Below are 22880 nucleotides of genomic sequence, written 5' to 3' on the forward strand. Positions count from 1 at the left end.
AAAGCTATTAAACTCGAATGTTAAAATTTTTAGACTTACATAAAATGATCTCTAATAATCAATTTGGCTTTGTTGAAGGAAGGAGTCAGATGATGCAATTGCTTCACTATTGGATTGCATTTATGATTCAGTCGATAGAGGAAAGCCCACATTATGTGTATTTTTAGACTTGGCTAAAGCTTTTGCTGCAGTAAACTATAAAGCAACTCTTGGAAACTTTAGCTGAAGTAGGTTTCAGAGACAACATTTTAAGATTTTTTGAAAGTTACCTAGACAACAGGGTACAAAGGGTAAAAATAAATGAAAGTATTAGTGAGGAAAAGGTGGTGAAGTGTTCCGCAAGGCACGATTCTATATTAGTGAGGGAAATTTGGTTAAGTACGGTGTTCCGTAAGGAAAAATTCTTGGCCCATTGTTGTTTATAATTTATGTTAATAATTTACTGTCTATGAAATTAAAAGGTAAAATTATTAGTTATGCAGATGACACAGCTGTACTGTAAAATTATTGGCTGAAAAAGATTTAAAAAACTGCTTTGATTGGTTTGCACACAAACAATTAACTGTTAACTTCAGAAAAACATTCTTTTTGCTTTTTGGATCTTATAAAATAAGTCTGCCTAACTAAGAAGCACTACTATTATCCAATGATATTGGTTATCGTATTGATTAATATATTCAGTCTGGTCATTCTGTAAAGTATAGGGCTTTTCATCGATTGTCACTTGTTTAGAGCTTCTATCAGGTGTCACATAATATTAATATATGTACGTCATATGTCTTGTCATACTATCATTGGTATATACCAATAACATATGACACACATATATTAATATTATGTGACACATTACAGAAGCTCGAAACAAATGACTGTAAATGAAAAGCTCTATTTGGGAATTACAATTGATAGTCATTTACAATGGAACCTACATATTGTGAATGTGACAAAAAATCTTCGAAGTTTACTCTACAAATACTTAATATTTTACAAGGCCATTTTAAAAACTATGTATTTTGCCTTAGTAGAATCCAGATTACTATATACCAATATAAAAACAGACATAAACGAAAGTTTCCAATGTCCACACCAAGTCTAGGTGTGGCACCAACTAATGCCAAAATGAGAGAGCATAGGTTAAGATGGTTTGGTCATGTTCAACGTCGAGATGTTAATCACCCAATACGCTCAAGAATTGTTGAAGTGCAGATTCCTGGAAGGAGTGGGAGAGGAAGACCAAAGAAGACCTGGGGGCAGACGATTAGGCAGGACATGTTGATAAAGGGGATTAATATTGATATGACCCAAGATAGAATTGTGTGGAGAGATGCAATTAGGGAAGCCGACCCTACATAGAGATAAGACAAAGAGAATGATGATTACAGAGTGCAATGTGGATTTAAAATTTAGATGTTCTAAGATTGGTTTTGACATATTTACAATTGCACAGATAACTACATACTATACATTCATCTAAATAGGAAATCTTTGTCCAGTCAATTTTATTTTGTAGAATTCTAAATAATTTTATGCGTTAAATAGCCCTTTCAACATGCACTCTTGCTCTGGCAATTGAAGCTGTTTCCATGGCTTCTTTTTGGCAGAACTGTTTTTGTTTCCGAAGAAATGAAGGTCTTACTAATTTAATTGCGTTTGTAAGGCATTCTTCTTCAATTAACACACCCTTATCCACCATAATAGAATCTATAAATGGTTCTGCTAATTTTATAATATTTTCATTATTAAATATGGCTTTTTCAGAAACTCGTCCCCCATATGCAGCACTTACATAACAAATTAAACCCGCAGGTGCAAACAACGAATTTTACCGTATGTGTCTTTTTATAATGTGAATATGTTCTGACCCTACATTTTAGACAGTTTAATTTTTGTACTGCGACCTCTGTTGCATCTAGAACAAATCTTACGGATTTGTAAGAGTTAAAGCATTTTGGCATATTTTCTTTATTTTTCTCAATGGTTGGAAAATAAATTGCAGGTTTCAGTGCAAATGACATCAATTGAATCGTTTCATAAAAATAATTTGAGGCTGTCACACGTGACACCCCAAAAAAAAGGCCCAAACTTAAAAAAGTGTTGTTTAATTTTAATTTCGTTAAAGTTAATGAAACTTTTGTTCTTAATTTTGAACTATTTATACCAGGAAAATGTGGTAAAATTATTTCTATACTCTTTATTATGGCTTCGAATATATCTACTGTAACGCCCATGCAAGTAAGAATTTTTTTTTCACTTGTAAACAAATGATCCAAAATAGTAAACTTTGGAAATAACTGGAAGATATCAGCTTGTGTTTCTTTGTCACATTTAAGCTCTACTTCCATATTAATATCTAGTTCTTCCATATTACTTTCATCCTTCGATTTACCTGCAGCATTCGATGTACCTGCAGCAGATAACTCAGTAATTTGAATTACATCATCTGGATTGGCCTCAAGCACAACTTCTCTCTTAAGTTGTGTCCTAAAAAAAGATTATTTTATTTATGGGCAAATATGTGTACTCAAAACAAATACCTTAATAATTCCCGTGTTTTATTACGCATTAGTCTAGCATTTGCCAGTTCCTCATTGATTTTTCTTTCATGTTTTCCTGTAGGAAGGCATTGAGAGGGAACAACACCTTTCTTTAAAAGTTTCTTTTTCCCTGCTGCAGCTGTAATAGAAATTTTAATTAAGATTTATATTAGTGTATATATTTAGTTAGGTTAGGTAGGCACATTATATATAAATAAATGTTGCAATTCTGTTCAGCAAACTTACTCGAAAAAAAAATCTGTAGATAAAAAATGTTGTGAACACACCATCATACCACTTGATACCGATTTCCCAATTTTTAATTCCTGAGCCCAACGATCTTGAAGATTTTTGTCAGGAGGAAAAAAGTGCATACTTATTCCTTCCGATCGATAATTACTGCATTGCGGTACAGAACAATTCTGTTTACATTTACTTTTTAACATTTTGTTACTTTGTGCTTTATTTAATAATATTTAAACTGTTTATACAACTATTTAACTAAATACAAAATGTTTTGTTATCCTACGTGTACTAGTTCAAATTTTTACCGCACCGTGCCGCCTCTTTCGTTTGACATCGCCAATAATGTATCTCGGGCGTTCTCGGCGCTTTTTTATAAATATACATAGGCACGTTTTTGGTAACCATGTTTTTTTAGTTTTTATAAATCAATGATTTTTTGATGTTTATTATAATTTTTGACGGTATAAATAACAATTAAAAAATTAATATAGCGTTCGAAAGTTTACAAATGTGTAGCAAAATTTATTTGAAATTCATATTTTTGCATTCATCTACATTGCAACCACATAAAGGTAAACAACTATTATCATTTCTGTTACAATTACATGCTTTAGTTTTACAAGTTTTTGTACATTTGCATCGTTGAATCAGTTCATTAGGTACTGGGTTTTATGACATCAATTTGGGTGATAATACTCCTGTTTCATCTCCCACGTAACCAAAATCTTGAAAATTCAAAACCTGCTATTTTTTTTAAATATGTCATTTCTCCATATATAAGTTTGCAATGAAGATCTCAATGCATGAAATTTAAAAGCATCAGATGTACATGGGGATATTTCCGAAGTTAATCATAAAAATTACTAAATTTAATTTTAATCTTAAAAATTGTTAGATCTTAATGATAAAAACTAAAAAAAAAAAAAATAATTTTGCTACACATTTGTAAAATTTCGAACGCTTTATTAATTTTTTAATTGTTATTTATACCTTCAAAAATTATAATAAACATCAAAAAATCATATTGATTTATAAAAACGAAAAAACATGGTTACCAAAAACGTACGTACTTATATATTATAACAAGTATAAAAAAAACGCCAAGAACGCCTGAGTTACATAATATACAAAGTCCTGTCAAAAGCGCTGCATTAACAATTAAAAAACAATAGTTTAAAATAAAATAAACCCAAAATACTCATCGGGAACGGATACAAGAAGGTTTGAACTTCAATTTAGGCACTTGGTAACCTCAAAAATAATATTTTTTACTGGTGCTTTTGGGCCTTGAAAATCGCGTTTTCAATTTTAAATTGCTTATAACTCAAAAACGATCAACTTTAGAGAAAAATTACAAGAGACCTTTTTTGTTCAGAATGGTCCAAAAAACCTAAAAAAATGTCAGGGCCGAAAATATTGATTTTTTGCAATTTGTTTAAAAAAAATTTTAACAAATTGTGACCACTTTTCGCGTGAGCGACTTCTTGAACTTTATTCTGGGGTGTCTCACGAACCTTTTTCAACGAAGCCGCCGTTTTCGTCTTGTCTATTCAAATCCTAAAGGAGAACTAATAAAAATTATTAACACGTTCACTATGACGTGTATGTACCACCGGCGGTATTAGTGGTATGAATACAATACATGCTTAGTTTTTCTTGCAACCTTGTTCATGGCCACCGGTGAATCACGTCACTTTCATATTTCTATACTATAGGTAATCTCAAAACTAATAAATCAATTATTCATATTAAAAATATAAGTGGGCTTAAAGAAAGACTAGTTTAAAATTTATGCGTTTGTCTTTATCTTTTATGCATATTACAATTTATAAGATAACAATTTATTATTAAAATGATGGCTCACATTAGTCACATACTGTAATAAAAATAGTTTAAAAAAATTGAAAAGTAGTACTCTAACATTAATAATTTACAAGTTAGACAAGCCGAAAACGGCGGGTTCGTTGGAAAAAATATTTCCATGAGATTTTTTTGCATAATCACATTCGTGAGACATCCCAGAATAAGGTTCAGGAAGTCAACCACCTGAAAAGGGGTCCAAATTTTTTTTAACAATTTTTTTTAATCAAATTGCAAAAAATAGTTATTTATGTACCAAGTCAGTAAAATGACTCTTTATCGAACGAGTCTGATATTACCAGAAGAACGAGCGAGGTTCAGACAAGGAGTTCGATAAGGAGTCTCTACTGACGTGGTACATACAAAATTTTATCGCCAGCATGTATTTTTTAAATTTAAAAACTGTATGATATTGTTGATATTTGTATTGTCTATTGTCTCTAAGAAGCTCAGATATGTCCCTGGGAAGGTTGAGTTTACTTCTCGTTTGCTGGTATATTTGACAATCGCTTAAGATATGTATGTTTTATTGTTATAAAATAATATTTGCAAACATAATTTGATATTGGTTTTAACACTTACTTGCAATTTACAATTTAAGAACTTTTTAAATTTTAGACGTCATAATAATTTCATGACAGTGATGACAGATAACTTGCAAGATGGCCGCTTTCGATTTTTAATCGATAGTTATCAATATTGAATTACTAAATCGGTAAAGTTTTAATTTATTTTATATGAATATAATTGCAAAATACTACAGAATTTCACTTTTTGACATAAATTTAATTGATAATATCGCAAATTGCGTAAAATATTTTTAATAATTAAAGTAAATAAATTGTAAGTCCACTCAAATACTCGTCATTCGATTACTGCCATCGACCACTTACATTCAATCTCGGTTAATTTGATTAATCGCGGCAGGTAAAGTAAAATTCTTCTTTCAGTACAATAAAGTGTACTTTACTGCCGCAAATGAGGGCAAATTAGTACAATAATGAATGACTTTAGTGACGGTTGGCGTTAAACAATATTTTCGGCCCGGACAATTTTTTTTTATGTTTTGGACCATTTTGAACAAAAAAGGTCTCTTACAATTTTTCTCTGAAGTTGATCATTTTCGAGTTATAAGCAATTTAAAATTGAAAAAAAAAACGAAAAATTGAGATTTTCAAGGCTCAATAACTCGGTTAAAAGTTATTATTATGAAAGTTAGAAAGTGACTAAATCAAAGTTTAAAGCCCCCTCTACAAGATCTTGAAGAAATTTTTGTCATTATTTTATTACTAAGCTGTTATTTTTAAGTAAAAATAATGAGCGCCATGCACGTATTAGGCGGCCATCAATGGTGAGTGCGAGAGAGATGCCATTCCGGCAGTCAATGGTGCATCTTACTCGCACTCACATTTACAGCCGCGTCAATACGATCTTACCGCTCATTGTTAATAATTAAAAATAACAGCTTAGTAATAAATTAATGACACACATTTCTTCAATATCATATAGGTGGGACTTTAAACTTTGATTTAGTTACTTTAACTAAAACGATCAACTTTAAAGAAAAATTACAAGAGACCTTTTTTGTCCAGAATGGTCCAAAAAATCTAAAAAAAAAGTTCGGATCGAAAATATTGATTTTTGTAATTTGATTTAAAAAAAATTTGGACCACTTTTCCACAGTTATCGCCTTGTCTAAGTTATAAAATAAAAACGTGGTCGAGCAAATAAAGCACAAAAATAGGCACTCGATTTTCCGCAAAGTTACGCTCGATGCACACTTTCGTGTTTTCAAGCTGCGTGCACGCTGCAAGCAATCTGCTTGTTTTCAAGCCAAGTTTCCCGTCAATACACATTTAAGCGATTTATCGGCGTCAATACACGCCAGAAATAAACAGCTCTGTATCTACGTTGAAATCCATCGCGCGGTCAACGTGTACTCACTGATTGCCTAGCAGAGACTGCCAAGCTGCCGACTTTTTTGCAAGCCGCGTGCACGTGGTGGTGTAACAGAAACTGGCGTGCTCTCGGTGCATGCGGCTTGCAAGTCACTTGCACGCCACGGCTAGTGATGTAAAATTGTCGGGATGATTCGAACGCCGGAAACTTTCCGGAAATATTGGGACACTTTCGGAAACGGTTTCACCCCTATTCAGCGGTCCCCATAAGCGCGGTCCCCGATTGAGCGGTCTCAATACAGCGGTCCCCGTTTCAGCGGTACCCCGATTCAGCGGTCCCCAATAGAGCGGTCTCAATAAGAAAATAATAATATGACAATGATAAGTAATTAGTTTTATTGTAGGATATTATTTTAACCTATTCTTGTTTGAAAATATACAGGTAATATCTAAGTATCTGGTATATACCCCAGTTAATAGGGAAAAAAATCATCGATTTCAGGTAAAAATGTTCTACAGGGTTTTCAAAGTTTTAAACGTTAGATGAGGGATAACTGATGATAATTCCGTGAAGACGTACAGCTGTTTTTGCTTTTTTTTTTAAACAATTGCAAATAATGAAAAAAGCAGTTTTTTGACTATAAAACGTTTCTTGTACATTTTAGAGAAAAATGTTTCAAATAAATGTAGATCTTAAAAAGTTCTTTAATTTGGTGGTAAGCATATTGTAATATATAAACATTTGACCGAGATAATTGCAAAAAACCCTCATTTTTGCAGTAAATTATAAATATTAATAACTTTATTTTTTGCACAATGACGTAAAATTTAATGACTTTAAATTATGTCAATTAATGAGTTATTTAAGTGTGCTAAATTTCAACCAGATCGACCAAATAGTTTATAAGTTATTCAATTTGTTTATCCCAGAGAGCAATTGTTTATACAATTGTTCTTGCCCTACAGTGACTCTGTGAGATATTTAGCAGATCGCAGTCGATTATTTGAGACTTTAATTTTAAGACGTATTAAAATTTTTGTAACATTTTATTGAAATTGTTATTAAAAAAACTGTTTGAAAAAGACCTGACTTCTTAGCTTATAAACAATTAGAATAACGTAGATATTTTTTATGTTCCGTGCTTGTATGTAGGCTCAATGAAAAGCTGATGAAAAAATGCATATAAAAAAAGAAAAAATAATTTTATATGTTCATTTTTTATTGTTAAAACTACTGTCCCCAAGAGGGTCCTGTTTTTACTCATTTTCCTGAACGATGCCTCTCAAACGGCATGCTGCAGAACCAAACGCCGCTGAAACGGGTCGGTGGAATCGATAACCGCCGAAACGGGGACTGTTAAAATGGGTACCGCTGAACCGGGGACTGCTGAACAGGGTCGGTGGAATCGAGAACCGCTGAAACGGGGACTGTTAAAATGGGGTCTTACCTCGGAAACTTATGGAAATATTGCATTTTTAATAAAATTATTATAATAAATTATACAAATCAGTAGTTAGTTACTTATTGTTGTGGTATTCCGACTACAGAAAAATCTGTTAAAAATTAAACGTCCAAAAATACTTTTAAAATTTATTTAACTTAATTAAAAAAATACTCTGATTTTGTTATTAGTCATTATAATTAAAACTGAAAAAGTTATTTTATTTAAAAAAATATTAAAATAAAAAAGATAACTTACAATAAACAAATACTACAAATGTAATAATAACAAAAGAAACAACAAAATTCTCAGGAATTATAATTATAAAATATATAAATAAGTAAGCGTCTAACTCTTAAGAGTTTTTCATTATGAGCTATTATACCGGGTGTCCACTTATATTTTCCCCCATTTTAACTGCCTATAACTTCTAAACTACTCAAGATAGAAATATGCGGTTTTCGCTGAAAGTTTTATTTTAGTAAAAGTTTTGTTTCGATGGATTGAATTTTTTATATCGCTTTTAAATAAAAAATGGCGGATGTTTGAAAAAAAAAACGTTTGTAACGATGAGTGCCATCGTTACGATATTATTATATTTATTCCTATAAGCCACCTAATAAGTATGCAACCAGTTATGCGTTCGTGCTTAGAACGGGTTACCTAGATTTGTGACCAAATATAATAGAAGGTTGGTACTACGCTTGGGGAATTCTGGTCTTAGCTTGTGGCTGTACGGCTTCCGACGGAGGGGCATGTCATATCGCCCATCGGAGAGGATTGTCACTTCAATTTTCAATCTGGTTGGATGAACAAGTAAATTTTTCCGTGGTCACTGTTTAAAGAATACAATATTTAGTTAAAATATTCATTTATTATAAGATTGGTTTATTTTGGAAGGAGCTATTTTTGTTTTGGGATTTGTGCGGTGAGAGGAAGAGTTTTATTTCCAAGTTTCCTTTTGGAAAACAGTGGGTAAGTCGGCTATTAAGTATTCTTGTAAAAAAAAACATGGTTCTCATTCTCAATACAATACTTATAGTAATATTATAATTGTTATTCTATGAATATAAAACATCAGGTCTTAACGAGTCAATCTCACTATCAAATTCATGTTTCTACAAGAAAAATTCTTTCAAATTAAATTTACAGTTCAAAATAGTTTCTGAAGTAATGACACTTTTCATTTCCTTTTAGTATCTACGTCTATAAAGTAATCCCTTATTGCAATATATACATATCTTCTTGGTTCATATGTCCTTCCATTTCTTTACATTTCCATTTTTGTTCAAGGTTAATGACACTTACTTATAAATGTCAATAGCTCCTCTTTTTTCGGTAATTTTTTCTAGAAATTTTTATAAGGTTTTTATACCTTTCTTATATGCCCTGTTTTTGTGTACTTAAGGAACACCAGCTAATAGGAGATTCTTATGCTTTTAGCCACGGAAGAAAATAAGAAGATGGAAAATTAAGTCAATCATACTTTAATTTGTTTTTTTGGAATACATAATCATTTTGGGGATATTTTGGATGGAATGTGGATGTTTTGTTTGGTTTTTGTGGAATAAAAGTTGAGTTTTCCGATACTGGGCAGCTACCTGCTTGCCGTACCTTCCTGTTGGTGTGGAGTACCTCCCTAGGGTTGGGAACCAGAGGATACCTTATTTGGCTCTCCCCTCATCATCTTCACCGAAGGTTGGAAGAAGCAATCCGCCTACTTTTTGTAGGGACAGGTTTTTATATAACTAAATTTGCATGTCAATTTGTTTTAATAATAACTTCCAATTTTACTATTTTTTTCTCTTCGTATCAATAACTTTCAAATCACTCTAATAATAATATACCCTCATTGTTTTTTCTTAACCATAATTAACATAATATTCAATATTTTTCAACAATTTTTATTATATTTCACCCTTATTTAATTTATTTAAAATAGCCTGGGATTTATAAACCATATGTAAGATAATGTGCACAGTATCTAGGTCATATCCTATTTAATAATATTTATTCCAGTTGTCGGATGTTGTCACCTCCGATTAGATACGGTATTGTCAACCAATATTGTAACCCTCATTAATAATAAGTTGTTAAGGTAAATACCTATTCATACTAAATTCATTACATTTTTTTTTTCTACTGTAAAACCTGCATTATCGACAGCAGTGTACTAGCCTAGTACGTCGGATAATTAGCTAGTGTAAAAATTGTATATAGGGTATATAGGTTTTTTTTATTAAATGTGGTTGTACATACTTATATGTTTTATTATCCTACCATTTTAATAGTACCATTTTAATAGTATCAGTTAGGTACAGCAATATAGGTCACGTGGAGAAGAATTTATAAAATTCTTCCCTGGCGCTCAACACTACTTCTGAATATCTTCTTGGTCAGTAATTCCCTTTCTTTTCATTACTCCTTATATTCATTTATTTTCTTTATCATTCCAGTATTTCATTAGGTACCGTCTTACTAGGGCGTGCAAATACGGCCTGATCCTTCCCTGAGCCCTACTGTTTAGTCTCTTCAATTTCCAGCTAGCCTATTTTGAGGAAACTTCCATAAATAAGTAATTATCCTTTAAAGCTATATCTATTCTGCCACAACAAAACCTCGTTTTTGTTACAATTGACGCTCGCCAACGTGGAGCCCGATTTTCAGTAAGACAGTACCTTTCTTTATTTTGTTGCTTATTGTAAATTTTTCTAGTAAGTATCTTTCTGGTTCATTGTTGTATATTTTGTAATTATATAGAGATATTTTTTTTGATTCCTTTTGTACGTTATTTGGAAAATACACCAGTGCACTTGTATTGCTGTATTGGTACTATTTTAATTTATTTAAAATAATAATTGTAAATCGTGAGTAGGATAATATTTGAACAGGTATATTGGTTGACATTTCGGTCTGGTCGGTTTGGTGATACCTGGATATTTATTTTGAAAAAATTTTGAATGATTTATTTTTTTTTGATATCTAGGTACATTACTACTTCTGATTTAGGTGCAGCCACAATATACTACAGTTAGTTAAATTTTTGCTTACCATACCTATATATAATTTATAAAGTTTTCATTTTTTTTATATACATTTTCGTTTAAACAGTTACTTAAATTATTTTAAATATCTACCCCAAATATATATCTCGGTTATATTTGGTTTGTCGGTTTATTCGGTCGTTAGTTTAGCAGCTCGTCAGTTGAGCAGCTTGTTTAGTAGATTGTCGGTTAATTGGGTCGTTAGTTTATTGGGTTGGGTTCGGTTTGTCGTTGTTGGGTTGGGCTTATTGTTACTAAATTTTTCCTACCACCATGTGTACCTTTCAGCCAGAGCATTTATTAGTTAAGGAGGTAGATTATGAGTTGAGGATAAGAGAAATAGAGGTTGAAGAATCCGCTAAATGTGATAAAAAACGCAGTCTATTGCGTGGTGCTCTTAAACAAGAGCAAGGAAATAGGAGTTTCCGTCAGATTTCAGCTGCAGCTATTCCTTTCCTGGAACAACAACAAGGAATAAATGAGACACTAGAGGATCTTACGCAAAAGATAAATAATTTTAGAGGGACTGTCCATGATAGCATGTATTCTAGATACATTTCACGTCTTGCTCATATCTCTGGTCGTGTCCACTTATTATGTTGCTCAGATGAGGAGCAACAACTTTACAAACGCTCTATGTCCATCAGGATTCTCAGTCTAGAAGGTGAACTCGATTCTCGAGTAAATCCTCTAGCCACGTCCACTCCTGTTTCTTCAGTTCAAGCCTCTAATTCCTTGTTACATCCCAAGCCTGTGCAGGTACATAAGTGGGGAGTTTCGTTTTCTGGTGAAGGTCATTATGACCAAGTAATTTCATTTTTAGATAGGGTAGAATGTCTTCGTGTTTCGAGAGGTGTGAGTGAGGAAGATCTTTTTTCGGCTTCTGCCGAATTATTTACAAGCCATGCTTTTACGTGGTTTATGAACAACCGTGGTAGCTTTACCACTTGGACTGATTTGGCTCAGAAACTAAAATCTGACTTTCTGCCGTACTCTTTCCAAACTGATCTCTTAGACGAGATCAAGAACCGCAAGCAGAAACCGGGAGAATCAGTGACTATGTTTATTAACACCATGTTGGGTATGTGTAGTCGTTTAGATACTCCTTTAACAGATCATGCAAAAATAAAGATAATTTTAAAATGTTTGTTACCCTTTTACCATGCCCAATTGGCACTGGTTGATATAGCCACTATAGAAGACCTCACAGAAAAATGTAAACGCTTAGAGGAAACTCTATCTTGGTCTCTTAATTCCCCTACCACTTCGCAATTCAATTCTGGTCCTGTTGGTTTTAATTCTCAACCCTCAAGAAATCGTTCTTGGCAATCTAGACCCCATACACCGAATGTGTCTGTGACTACTTATTCTTTGTCTTGCTGGAATTGTCAGGTTGTTGGTCACACATTTCGGGATTGTACCAGACCCCAAACACGGATTTTCTGTCACGGTTGTGGTAGAGAAAATACGCTTAAACGTAACTGTTTTAAGTGTTCGGGAAACGAGCATGCAGAGGCTCGTACCCTGAGCGTTCCTCAAACAGCAACCCCATCAGGGAATATGACCGCAGCTGTAGACGAAGCTTCAGGTCCAATACCCGCCAGCAGCTCAAACACACCCTCTCAGGAAGGAAGAAACACTTCCAACCGGAGACCAGCACGCCAACCGAAATCAGGGAAAAAGTAATTGTTAGTAACACTTCAGTTGACTCGTACGGTTCGCTTGATCGTAGATTATCCCCTCCAGTATTAAGCTGGAATTTTAGTAATAAGCATAATCAAGGCGAGGAAACAGTTCCAAATTCTATACCTGGTTGTACGTTTGTAAATAATAATAATATGTCTATGTTAATACCAGATAATTTTGAAAATAAATCAGATATTTTGGATTTTGATATAAATTCGTTATTAGTTAGGAAACATAATGATAACCGACCTTATCTTGAAATTGAAATTTTAGGACAATCTTGTTTAGCTCTATTAGATAGTGGTTCTAACATTTCTTTAATAGGTTCGAATTCGCTGAAATTGTTAGAAAACACGGATATTAATGTTATGCCTATTTCTTCTTTACAAGTCTCTACTGCAGATGGTGCTATCCAGTCAATTACAGGTAAATTTGACACAGAAATCGTAGTTGCCAATATTCGGAAAATGATTACATTTTATGTTATCCCTTCAATTAAAAATTCTATAATTCTTGGCATGGATTTCTTAAATGCATTTAATAGTACATTAAACTGTTCAGATTTTTCGTTATTTATATCTTCCTTTAATGTCGCAACTGTAAGTGCCATTCGTGAGTTCTCTAGTTTGTCTAGCTTAGAACAAAACCAGTTAGAGAATATTATCTCTAAATTTTCTTCTATCTCTTCCAAATACCAATTAGGCCGTACACATTTAATATCTCATACTATCGAAGTGAACACTTCAACTCCGTTTAGACAATATCAATATCCCATACCTCAGGCATGGCAAGCAGATTTAGGTAAAGAAATTGATTCGATGCTCTCTCTAAACATTATCGAACAGTCAAATTCTTCGTATTGTTCGCCGTTATGGATGACGAAGAAGAAGGATGGATCATTCCGAGTATGCTTCGATGGTCGCAAACTTAATAGTATCACTACTAATCGAGATGCTTATCCCATCCCTCGGATAGATATAATTCTTAGCAAACTTCAGAATGCCAAATATATCTCTTCGATCGATTTATCCAAAGCCTTCTTACAAATTCCGTTAAGCGAAGAGAGTAAGAAGTATACTGCTTTCGCTGTCAGTGGTAAAGGGTTATTTCAATTTGTCACAATGCCTTTCGGTCTAGTTTCAGCTCCACAAACAATGTGTCGTCTAATGGACTTGGTTATTGGTCCACAACTTGAACCATTTGTATTTTATTACTTAGATGACATTATAGTTGTTACTCCTGATTTTTCTTCACATATTGAGATATTAGAGAAGTTATTTTCACGCCTTAAAGAGGCTAATCTCACTGTTAATTTAGAGAAATGTAATTTTTGTCGTCCTAATTTGAAATTTCTAGGATATGTTGTTGATCATCAAGGTTTGAGAACAGACCCTGATAAAGTAACCGCTATTAAGGACTTCCCCATTCCTAAAACTACTACACAATTACGTAGGATCTTGGGCATGTGTGGTTACTATCGTCGATTTGTGCCTTCTTATTCTACTTTATTATCACCCCTTACTGACCTCCTTAAGAATAGGAAAAAGGGCCAGACTATCACCTGGACTCCTGAAGCCGATGATGCTTTTCATCGCATTAAGGAAGCTCTTACCAGTGCTCCGGTCATGACTTCACCTGATTTCAGTGAACACTTTTACCTCATGACGGATTGTTCAAACACCGCTTCAGGTGGCGTACTCTTTCAGATGAAAGATGGTTCTGAACACCCCATAGCATATACTAGTAAGAAGCTTAATAAGGCTCAGAAAAATTATTCCACTACAGAGCGTGAACTCCTTGCTATTATTCATGGCTTGGAGGCTTTCCGCTACTATTTAGAAGGTCGTAAGTGTACCCTTATTACTGATCATAGTTCTTTACTCTGGATGCATTCTATGCGTAACCCATCCCAACGTTTGTCTCGATGGATTTGTAAGTTGTCAGCCTTTGATTATAATATCGTCCATCGTAAAGCAAATGGTGTTGTAGTAGCTGATGCTTTGTCTCGAACGTTTGATGTCAATCTTCTTGACTTATCCACTTTAGTTCCGGATGCATGGTATCAGAAAATGTTGGAAAAGGTTACCCAAGAACCTGATCAGTATCCTGACTTTAAAGTAGAAAATAATATCCTTTATAAGCATGTTGTTAGTTCAGTAGAAGCTTTGTCTAATATGTCTGATTGGAAGATTGTTGTCCCAACAGCAAACCGGGATGAAATTCTTCGTACATTTCATGATAATGTGACATCTGGTCATTTTGGTTCTTATAAAACATTTAGTAGGATAGCAGAATTATATTATTGGCCTGGCATGCGCACCTATATCAAGAAATATATTTCTAGATGCAAAGTTTGTGCTACTTGCAAGCCAAGTACTATGCCACAAGCTGGATTAATGGGTACTTTTAGGAACATTGACTTCCCATGGCAGATGATATCCATGGATCTGATTGGACCATATCCTCGTAGCTACAATGGCTATACCTATTGTTTGGTGGTTGTGGACTACTTTACAAAATTTCCACTAGTTTTTCCTCTTCGGAATGCCACTGTCCCTGCCATTGTGAAATATTTGGAGGAACAAGTCTTTTTGTTGTTTGGTGTTCCCCAAATTGTGTCTTGTGACAATGGTCCTCAATTTGTGTCTAAGGCTTTTAAAGACCTTCTAACTAAATACAAAGTTCAGAAGATCTTTTATAATGCTGCATACCATCCGCAAGCTAATCATAGTGAGCGAGTGAACCGCAGTATTGTAACAGCCCTTAGATCATACACATATCCAGATCACAGAGCTTGGGACCAGTATATTCACTCGATAGCTCAAGCCATAAGAACTTCGGTCCATGAAGTTACTCAATGTTCTCCAGCTTATTTAAATTTTGGTAGGAATATTGCTTTGTCTGGTGATTATTTTGGTTTAATTTCGGACAATTCCACAAATCTCCCTCAGATCTCTGAGAAGCTTCATCGTTTAGATGATATTCAGACTTTGCCTCCAATATTTGCAGACATCAGAAAGAAGTTAAAATCTTCTTACCTTAAGTCACAGAGTCAATACAATTTGAGGAAAAGAGATTTGCGATTCTTTGTTGGTGATCGGGTATTAAAACGTAATTTTGTTAAGTCAAGTAAAGGTGATGCTATTTCTGCCAAATTTTGTCAGAAATATGTCCCATGTGTTGTCAGTAAAGTAATCTCTCCTTTAATATATGAATTAAAAGATAGTTCGTCCAACAGGAAACTTGGTCGATTTCATATAAAGGACTTATTACCAGATAATACTGTCAACGACTTAGAAACTTCGTCATCAGAAGAAGATTAACTTAACAATATTGATCAAGTTAATTCCTCTTTCTAAACTTTAGAAATACTCGATTGTTCAATGAATAGGTTAACGATTGGATTTTGATTTTAGTCACCAGATAGGGACTCTATGTTTTATCTATTATAGTAGTCTTTCTAGCTTTCCATATTCTATGTATCTGAGATGTCATTAGTTTATTATTGAGATTTAGCTTAGTTGGGCTTAATATTGAACTGGTATGGAACTGTTAACACCTTGTATGTGATTATGCTTATATATGTCATCACTTATAGATTAGTGTATCTACATAATAGGTTTGGATTAGGATTATCTCGTTTTGTATTTGATTTTGTAGTTTCTACTGGAAAGTTATTTCAGTGCTTAGCATGATTCCTTGGTACATTAGCTTATTTTTGTCTAAAGAAGTCATTGTGATATTTGTTTGGGTAAATGCAATTTTAGTATACAGTGTGATTCCAAAGTTATACTTCATGTGTCCAAATTTTGATAAAGTTAATTGAGATTAAATTTATGATAAAGACTATGAAACCATTTCATTATTTATTGTAGTGAACATTTCTTAGGAAAGTGGTTTGCCTAGCTTGGCTATGCAAATACGTGGGTTCGAGACTTGTTGCTTATCGACTGTGCACCTGATAGGAAGCAGATTTCATTGCTCACAGTTGCCTAGTTCCAAGCCATACCTCAATTAGTTCAGATGCTGAATCTTTATGATAGAATGTTTAATCATCATTTTAATCATGCACTAGGCATTCTTATTCGATTTTCAGTTTACATTCATTCTGAAGAAACTTAGTCTTAACTTGTATGTTTATCTATCCTTCTTAAGCTTACTATTTTGTTTGTTCTGATAATAATGGTAACTTCTTAAAGATCAGTCCTATGAAAATGTAGCTTTTGCCTACACCAAGGAATTATTGTGTTCGAACATCAGCTTTCCTGGAAACTCATTATTTTTTGTTTGTATTTAAATTAGAGTCAGGATCAACATCCTGTTGTCTGGGAGTAACTAGGGAACATTTTCTTAATCTGCAGTTTCTTTAGAAATTGATTTACTTGTTCTCTAGTATTTCCTTAATTGGATTTATTTATAAGAGTTATAATATGTGACTTCTTGATTTATTTCATGTGTGATGACTTCGAAATATTGGTTAGCTTCTTCTGGCCATTCTTATCAATCTGTTGGCTATAGCTACAGTTAGAGAATCCCAGAATGAGCTAACTTCTGTTATGTCGACTATTCGATTAGGTACCTTTAGGAAGATCTTCCATGGCATCTGATACAATTCGGATGATCAGTTGAATTAGGTTCATGGTACCCAATATGTAATCATTATTAGCACATTTAGTGCTAGGTTGTAGCGTTGCTCAATTAAATCTGCCTGGTTGTTCCACCTTGGATATGCTTCAATATAAATCTGTTGTCCACTGTCGGATCAATTTAGGATAAAAGGCTTGCTACAATACTTTCTTTTCTTACCAATAACTCTTATATTTATTTTCATATACTATGATCTATGTTGGCTTATTGCGAAATGGCTACGAAATCTACTAATTGTTCACTTTGGATATGCTCTATTTAAATCTGTTGTCCATCGATAGAACAATTTTGTATTACTCGTCCCATTCGACATTTTTTTTTGAGATTAGGATTTATCTGAATTATGTACTTTAGAAACGGGTTATAATAACTCTTAGGTATGTATGTATGTTGATATGGCATGTGATGTATTCGCCATTTAAGCAACCCATTTACACGACTCATAATTTGCGGTTAGGTATAATCGATCGAGTCAGCTGTAAGTGTGAGTAAGTTAGTCGTCGTATAGGTTATATTAAGTTTTGTATTCGAATATTGTGGTTATGGTGTTCTTGTTGACTATAATTTGGGGTTTTATATAAATCTACTAAATCAACTGGAACACAATTTGGTCTTTAGGATATATATCAGAGGACTGGTCCTACGAGTTTGGACGATGTCCTACGATAGGTTAGTTTAGAGTAGTGAAGTAATCATAGGTTCGCACTATATTTTTGCTATTTGGTTTGTTCACGCCTGTGTTGGATCCCACAGCGTGTGATTTTTCTCTATGAATACTTGCATTGAGTATTTATAAGTATATATGGAAAAAAATTGTTCCTAAGATCAATTTTTTTTTCCGAGTAATGGGGGAATGTAACGATGAGTGCCATCGTTACGATATTATTATATTTATTCCTATAAGCCACCTAATAAGTATGCAACCAGTTATGCGTTCGTGCTTAGAACGGGTTACCTAGATTTGTGACCAAATATAATAGAAGGTTGGTACTACGCTTGGGGAATTCTGGTCTTAGCTTGTGGCTGTACGGCTTCCGACGGAGGGGCATGTCATATCGCCCATCGGAGAGGATTGTCACTTCAATTTTCAATCTGGTTGGATGAACAAGTAAATTTTTCCGTGGTCACTGTTTAAAGAATACAATATTTAGTTAAAATATTCATTTATTATAAGATTGGTTTATTTTGGAAGGAGCTATTTTTGTTTTGGGATTTGTGCGGTGAGAGGAAGAGTTTTATTTCCAAGTTTCCTTTTGGAAAACAGTGGGTAAGTCGGCTATTAAGTATTCTTGTAAAAAAAAAACATGGTTCTCATTCTCAATACAATACTTATAGTAATATTATAATTGTTATTCTATGAATATAAAACATCAGGTCTTAACGAGTCAATCTCACTATCAAATTCATGTTTCTACAAGAAAAATTCTTTCAAATTAAATTTACAGTTCAAAATAGTTTCTGAAGTAATGACACTTTTCATTTCCTTTTAGTATCTACGTCTATAAAGTAATCCCTTATTGCAATATATACATATCTTCTTGGTTCATATGTCCTTCCATTTCTTTACATTTCCATTTTTGTTCAAGGTTAATGACACTTACTTATAAATGTCAATAGCTCCTCTTTTTTCGGTAATTTTTTCTAGAAATTTTTATAAGGTTTTTATACCTTTCTTATATGCCCTGTTTTTGTGTACTTAAGGAACACCAGCTAATAGGAGATTCTTATGCTTTTAGCCACGGAAGAAAATAAGAAGATGGAAAATTAAGTCAATCATACTTTAATTTGTTTTTTTGGAATACATAATCATTTTGGGGATATTTTGGATGGAATGTGGATGTTTTGTTTGGTTTTTGTGGAATAAAAGTTGAGTTTTCCGATACTGGGCAGCTACCTGCTTGCCGTACCTTCCTGTTGGTGTGGAGTACCTCCCTAGGGTTGGGAACCAGAGGATACCTTATTTGGCTCTCCCCTCATCATCTTCACCGAAGGTTGGAAGAAGCAATCCGCCTACTTTTTGTAGGGACAGGTTTTTATATAACTAAATTTGCATGTCAATTTGTTTTAATAATAACTTCCAATTTTACTATTTTTTTCTCTTCGTATCAATAACTTTCAAATCACTCTAATAATAATATACCCTCATTGTTTTTTCTTAACCATAATTAACATAATATTCAATATTTTTCAACAATTTTTATTATATTTCACCCTTATTTAATTTATTTAAAATAGCCTGGGATTTATAAACCATATGTAAGATAATGTGCACAGTATCTAGGTCATATCCTATTTAATAATATTTATTCCAGTTGTCGGATGTTGTCACCTCCGATTAGATACGGTATTGTCAACCAATATTGTAACCCTCATTAATAATAAGTTGTTAAGGTAAATACCTATTCATACTAAATTCATTACATTTTTTTTTTCTACTGTAAAACCTGCATTATCGACAGCAGTGTACTAGCCTAGTACGTCGGATAATTAGCTAGTGTAAAAATTGTATATAGGGTATATAGGTTTTTTTTATTAAATGTGGTTGTACATACTTATATGTTTTATTATCCTACCATTTTAATAGTACCATTTTAATAGTATCAGTTAGGTACAGCAATATAGGTCACGTGGAGAAGAATTTATAAAATTCTTCCCTGGCGCTCAACACTACTTCTGAATATCTTCTTGGTCAGTAATTCCCTTTCTTTTCATTACTCCTTATATTCATTTATTTTCTTTATCATTCCAGTATTTCATTAGGTACCGTCTTACTAGGGCGTGCAAATACGGCCTGATCCTTCCCTGAGCCCTACTGTTTAGTCTCTTCAATTTCCAGCTAGCCTATTTTGAGGAAACTTCCATAAATAAGTAATTATCCTTTAAAGCTATATCTATTCTGCCACAACAAAACCTCGTTTTTGTTACACGTTGCTGACTTTATTTATTGAAACACTCAGTATATTTTTTTGTAAATTGAAAGAACGGTCATTTACCTATCCAGCGATATAGTTTTTTAAAATCGGTTGTCAAATGACTGAGCAATTAATTTTTAAAATGAGAGATGCAATGTGGAAATCACATAACATAATATCAATTTGCTTAGTTATGTTATTTAGTTATGTGATATCCACGTTGCACCTCTCATTTTAAAAATTAATTACATACTCAGTCATTTGACAAACGATTTTGAAAAACTTTATTTCACTGGATAGGTGAATGACCGTTCTTTCGGTCTAAATACGGTATTTTAATGTATTTTACACTAAAATTTGATTTAACTTGTTTTAATCAAAATAACTTGTTATAATGCATTATAATGACATTTTTGAGTCCCTACTATTAAGGTGATACAGTAGCGATCAACAGGTAGCCAAAACGCGTTCCAAGATTGCGGCTGTAATTTTGAATATTTTTTCGAGATATTTGGCACACGTATTCGTAATATAATAACGAATGGCGGTACAGAGCCCAATTTGAAAAATATATTAATATGTGGAAATCACTCTGTAATTAAATACAATATTAAAAAAACGAGCCTGTACCGCCATTAAGAAGAACAAAAAAATACACTTTCTTCAAATAAACTTTTTTATCCGATGCCTAGATTTTGTGTCATTTTGGAACTACTAATGAAATAAAAAATTTTAGTAGTTCCAAAATGACACAAAATCTAGGCATCGGATTAAAAAGTTTATTTGAAGAAAGTGTATTTTTTTTGTTCTTCTTAATGGCGGTACAGGCTCGATTTTTAATATTGTATTTAATTACAGAGTAATTTCCACATATTAATATATTTTTCAAATTGGGCTCTGTACCGCCATTCTTTATTATATTACGAATATGTGTGCCAAATATCTCGAAAAAATATTCAAAATTACAGCCGCAATCTTGGAACGCGTTTTCGCTACCTGTTGATCGCTACTGTTTCCTCTTAAAACATTATTTTTGCCATTAATATTTTACGATAAAAAAATGCAAATTTGTTTTAATAAATACCAAATCACTATAAAATTTTCGTGGACTCCCACTTCCAAATTGTGAACCCCTATTTTTATTTCACGCTAACGTAGACCCCTGTTAGTCCCTCGTGGACCCTGGGGGTCCTGGACCACTTAGGGAATCAGTGGTTTACATACATAATATCTACTTCATTTCAGAATCTTTTTTTTGTATATTTTTGAATCGACAGTTAATCCAGCTTCGATCCTCATAAAAACAATTGGAGCGACGCTCTGATAAAACTTAGACCCAAAGCGCTAATATATGCGTAGGTAAAATAGTTTAAAGTTCCACGTAATTAAATTCGACCCGTACCCGTACATTTTTTATCTCTCTAATTCTACCAAAAAGTTTTGAGTTCGCTGGATATGATTATGGGGCTCTTGCCGAGACACTGAAACAATTAGAAGAATTTTTCTATTTTTAACAAAACAAAATAATTTATTTAATTTGTATTTTGAAAACGATTACCAAGGTGACAATCGAAACTCAAATATAAAGTAGTTTTAACTGTAATTGTAATCAAAACTTCTACCATTAATTATTGATAGCTGAAATAAACTTACTGTTGCAGACTACTTTAATTGAAAAAAGAAGAATTTCATGAGTAATGGAAGTTCATCTTCATTAATTTTGATTAAAAATCCATTTGTAAATATTAATCAATAAACGAATATGAAATTTCAAAAATAAACATTTAAACCTGTTTTAATTGATGCAGTTTTATTTTGTTAATAGGCAGTTTTGACTGAATTCAGTGAATAAAGTATAATACAGAAATGCCACAAAACTATTTTCAGAACTATATTTTGAAGAAAAATTACATTTCAAGCTTTGTTATCACACAACTCATATTATTCTGTCTCAAGTAGAAAATTCTGAAAAAGTGTCACATGAAAATGCATAAAATATCATCAACATGAAGGGACTCTTTAAATTTTAGTATACACGGTCAAAGAGTAACTTTACCGTTACATCATTTGTTCAGCCTCGTATATTCATCTAGAAAATTAAAAACTCTTAAGAACGTAAAAAATCGCTACCAAGGTTCCCCCTAATATTTATATGGGTCTCCATACCCATATACACATTTTTTTCGTTTAATTTGATATTCAAAAAGAAAATAACTTCAAATGGAAAAAAAATCAAAGGCACTTAAGTGAGCCGAATTTATGAAATTTTATTTTTTTTAAGGGAAAAAAGAAAAAATGTTTACTGGACAAAATAGAATACTTTCTTTTGCCCACTAAAAATCACATTTTTGTTAGTCCAGAAAGCCACTGCTCATCCCGCTAGGAAAAATATTCCGATTCAGATTTTTTGCACAATCTTACTCAAAAAGGACCCCTTTTAACAAATTTGCATGTTGCCAGGACCAAAAGTGGGTCAAAAATTTTTTAAACGTTTTTTTTTTGTTTTTTTCCTAAAATTATTTTTTTTTGCATGGAACAAAGTTTTTTTAGGTTTTTTGGATCATTCCAAACAGAAAAGGTCTTTAGTGACATTTCTCTAAAGTTGATAGTT

General features: G+C 32.9%; 2 protein-coding genes across 2 annotated transcripts; one reads left to right on the top strand and one right to left on the bottom strand.

The window, feature by feature from the left end:
- Positions 1-321: 321 nt before the first annotated feature.
- Positions 322-2908, bottom strand: LOC126888608 (uncharacterized). The gene is made up of 3 exons (XM_050656964.1): positions 2830-2908; positions 2535-2673; positions 322-2481 (listed from the first exon to the last, which is right to left on the bottom strand). Exons 1-3 carry the CDS (start codon positions 2906-2908, stop codon positions 1755-1757), a joined length of 945 nt encoding a protein of 314 aa, XP_050512921.1. The 3' UTR covers positions 322-1754.
- Positions 2909-8548: 5640 nt separating this feature from the next.
- Positions 8549-13154, top strand: LOC126888142 (uncharacterized). The gene is made up of 2 exons (XM_050656145.1): positions 8549-8955; positions 9424-13154. Exon 2 carries the CDS (start codon positions 11298-11300, stop codon positions 12708-12710), a length of 1413 nt encoding a protein of 470 aa, XP_050512102.1. The 5' UTR covers positions 8549-8955; positions 9424-11297; the 3' UTR covers positions 12711-13154.
- The last annotated feature ends 9726 nt before the right edge of the window (positions 13155-22880 follow it).

This window comes from Diabrotica virgifera, chromosome 7, assembly GCF_917563875.1.
Source record: "Diabrotica virgifera virgifera chromosome 7, PGI_DIABVI_V3a".
Classification (NCBI taxonomy): Eukaryota; Metazoa; Arthropoda; class Insecta; order Coleoptera; family Chrysomelidae; genus Diabrotica; species Diabrotica virgifera.

What these genes read in the sequence shown, in the direction of transcription:
- LOC126888608 (XM_050656964.1), bottom strand. Translation starts at nt 2,908, where the DNA reads ATGCACTTTTTTCCTCCTGACAAAAATCTTCAAGATCGTTGGGCTCAG. An exon ending in TGGGAAATCGGTATCAAGTG is followed by an intron (nt 2,674 to 2,829) that starts GTATGATGGTGT and finishes TTTCTATTACAG; the next exon opens with CTGCAGCAGGGAAAAAGAAA. An exon ending in AAAACACGGGAATTATTAAG is followed by an intron (nt 2,482 to 2,534) that starts GTATTTGTTTTG and finishes ATCTTTTTTTAG; the next exon opens with GACACAACTTAAGAGAGAAG.
- LOC126888142 (XM_050656145.1), top strand. Translation starts at nt 11,298, where the DNA reads ATGTGTACCTTTCAGCCAGAGCATTTATTAGTTAAGGAGGTAGATTAT.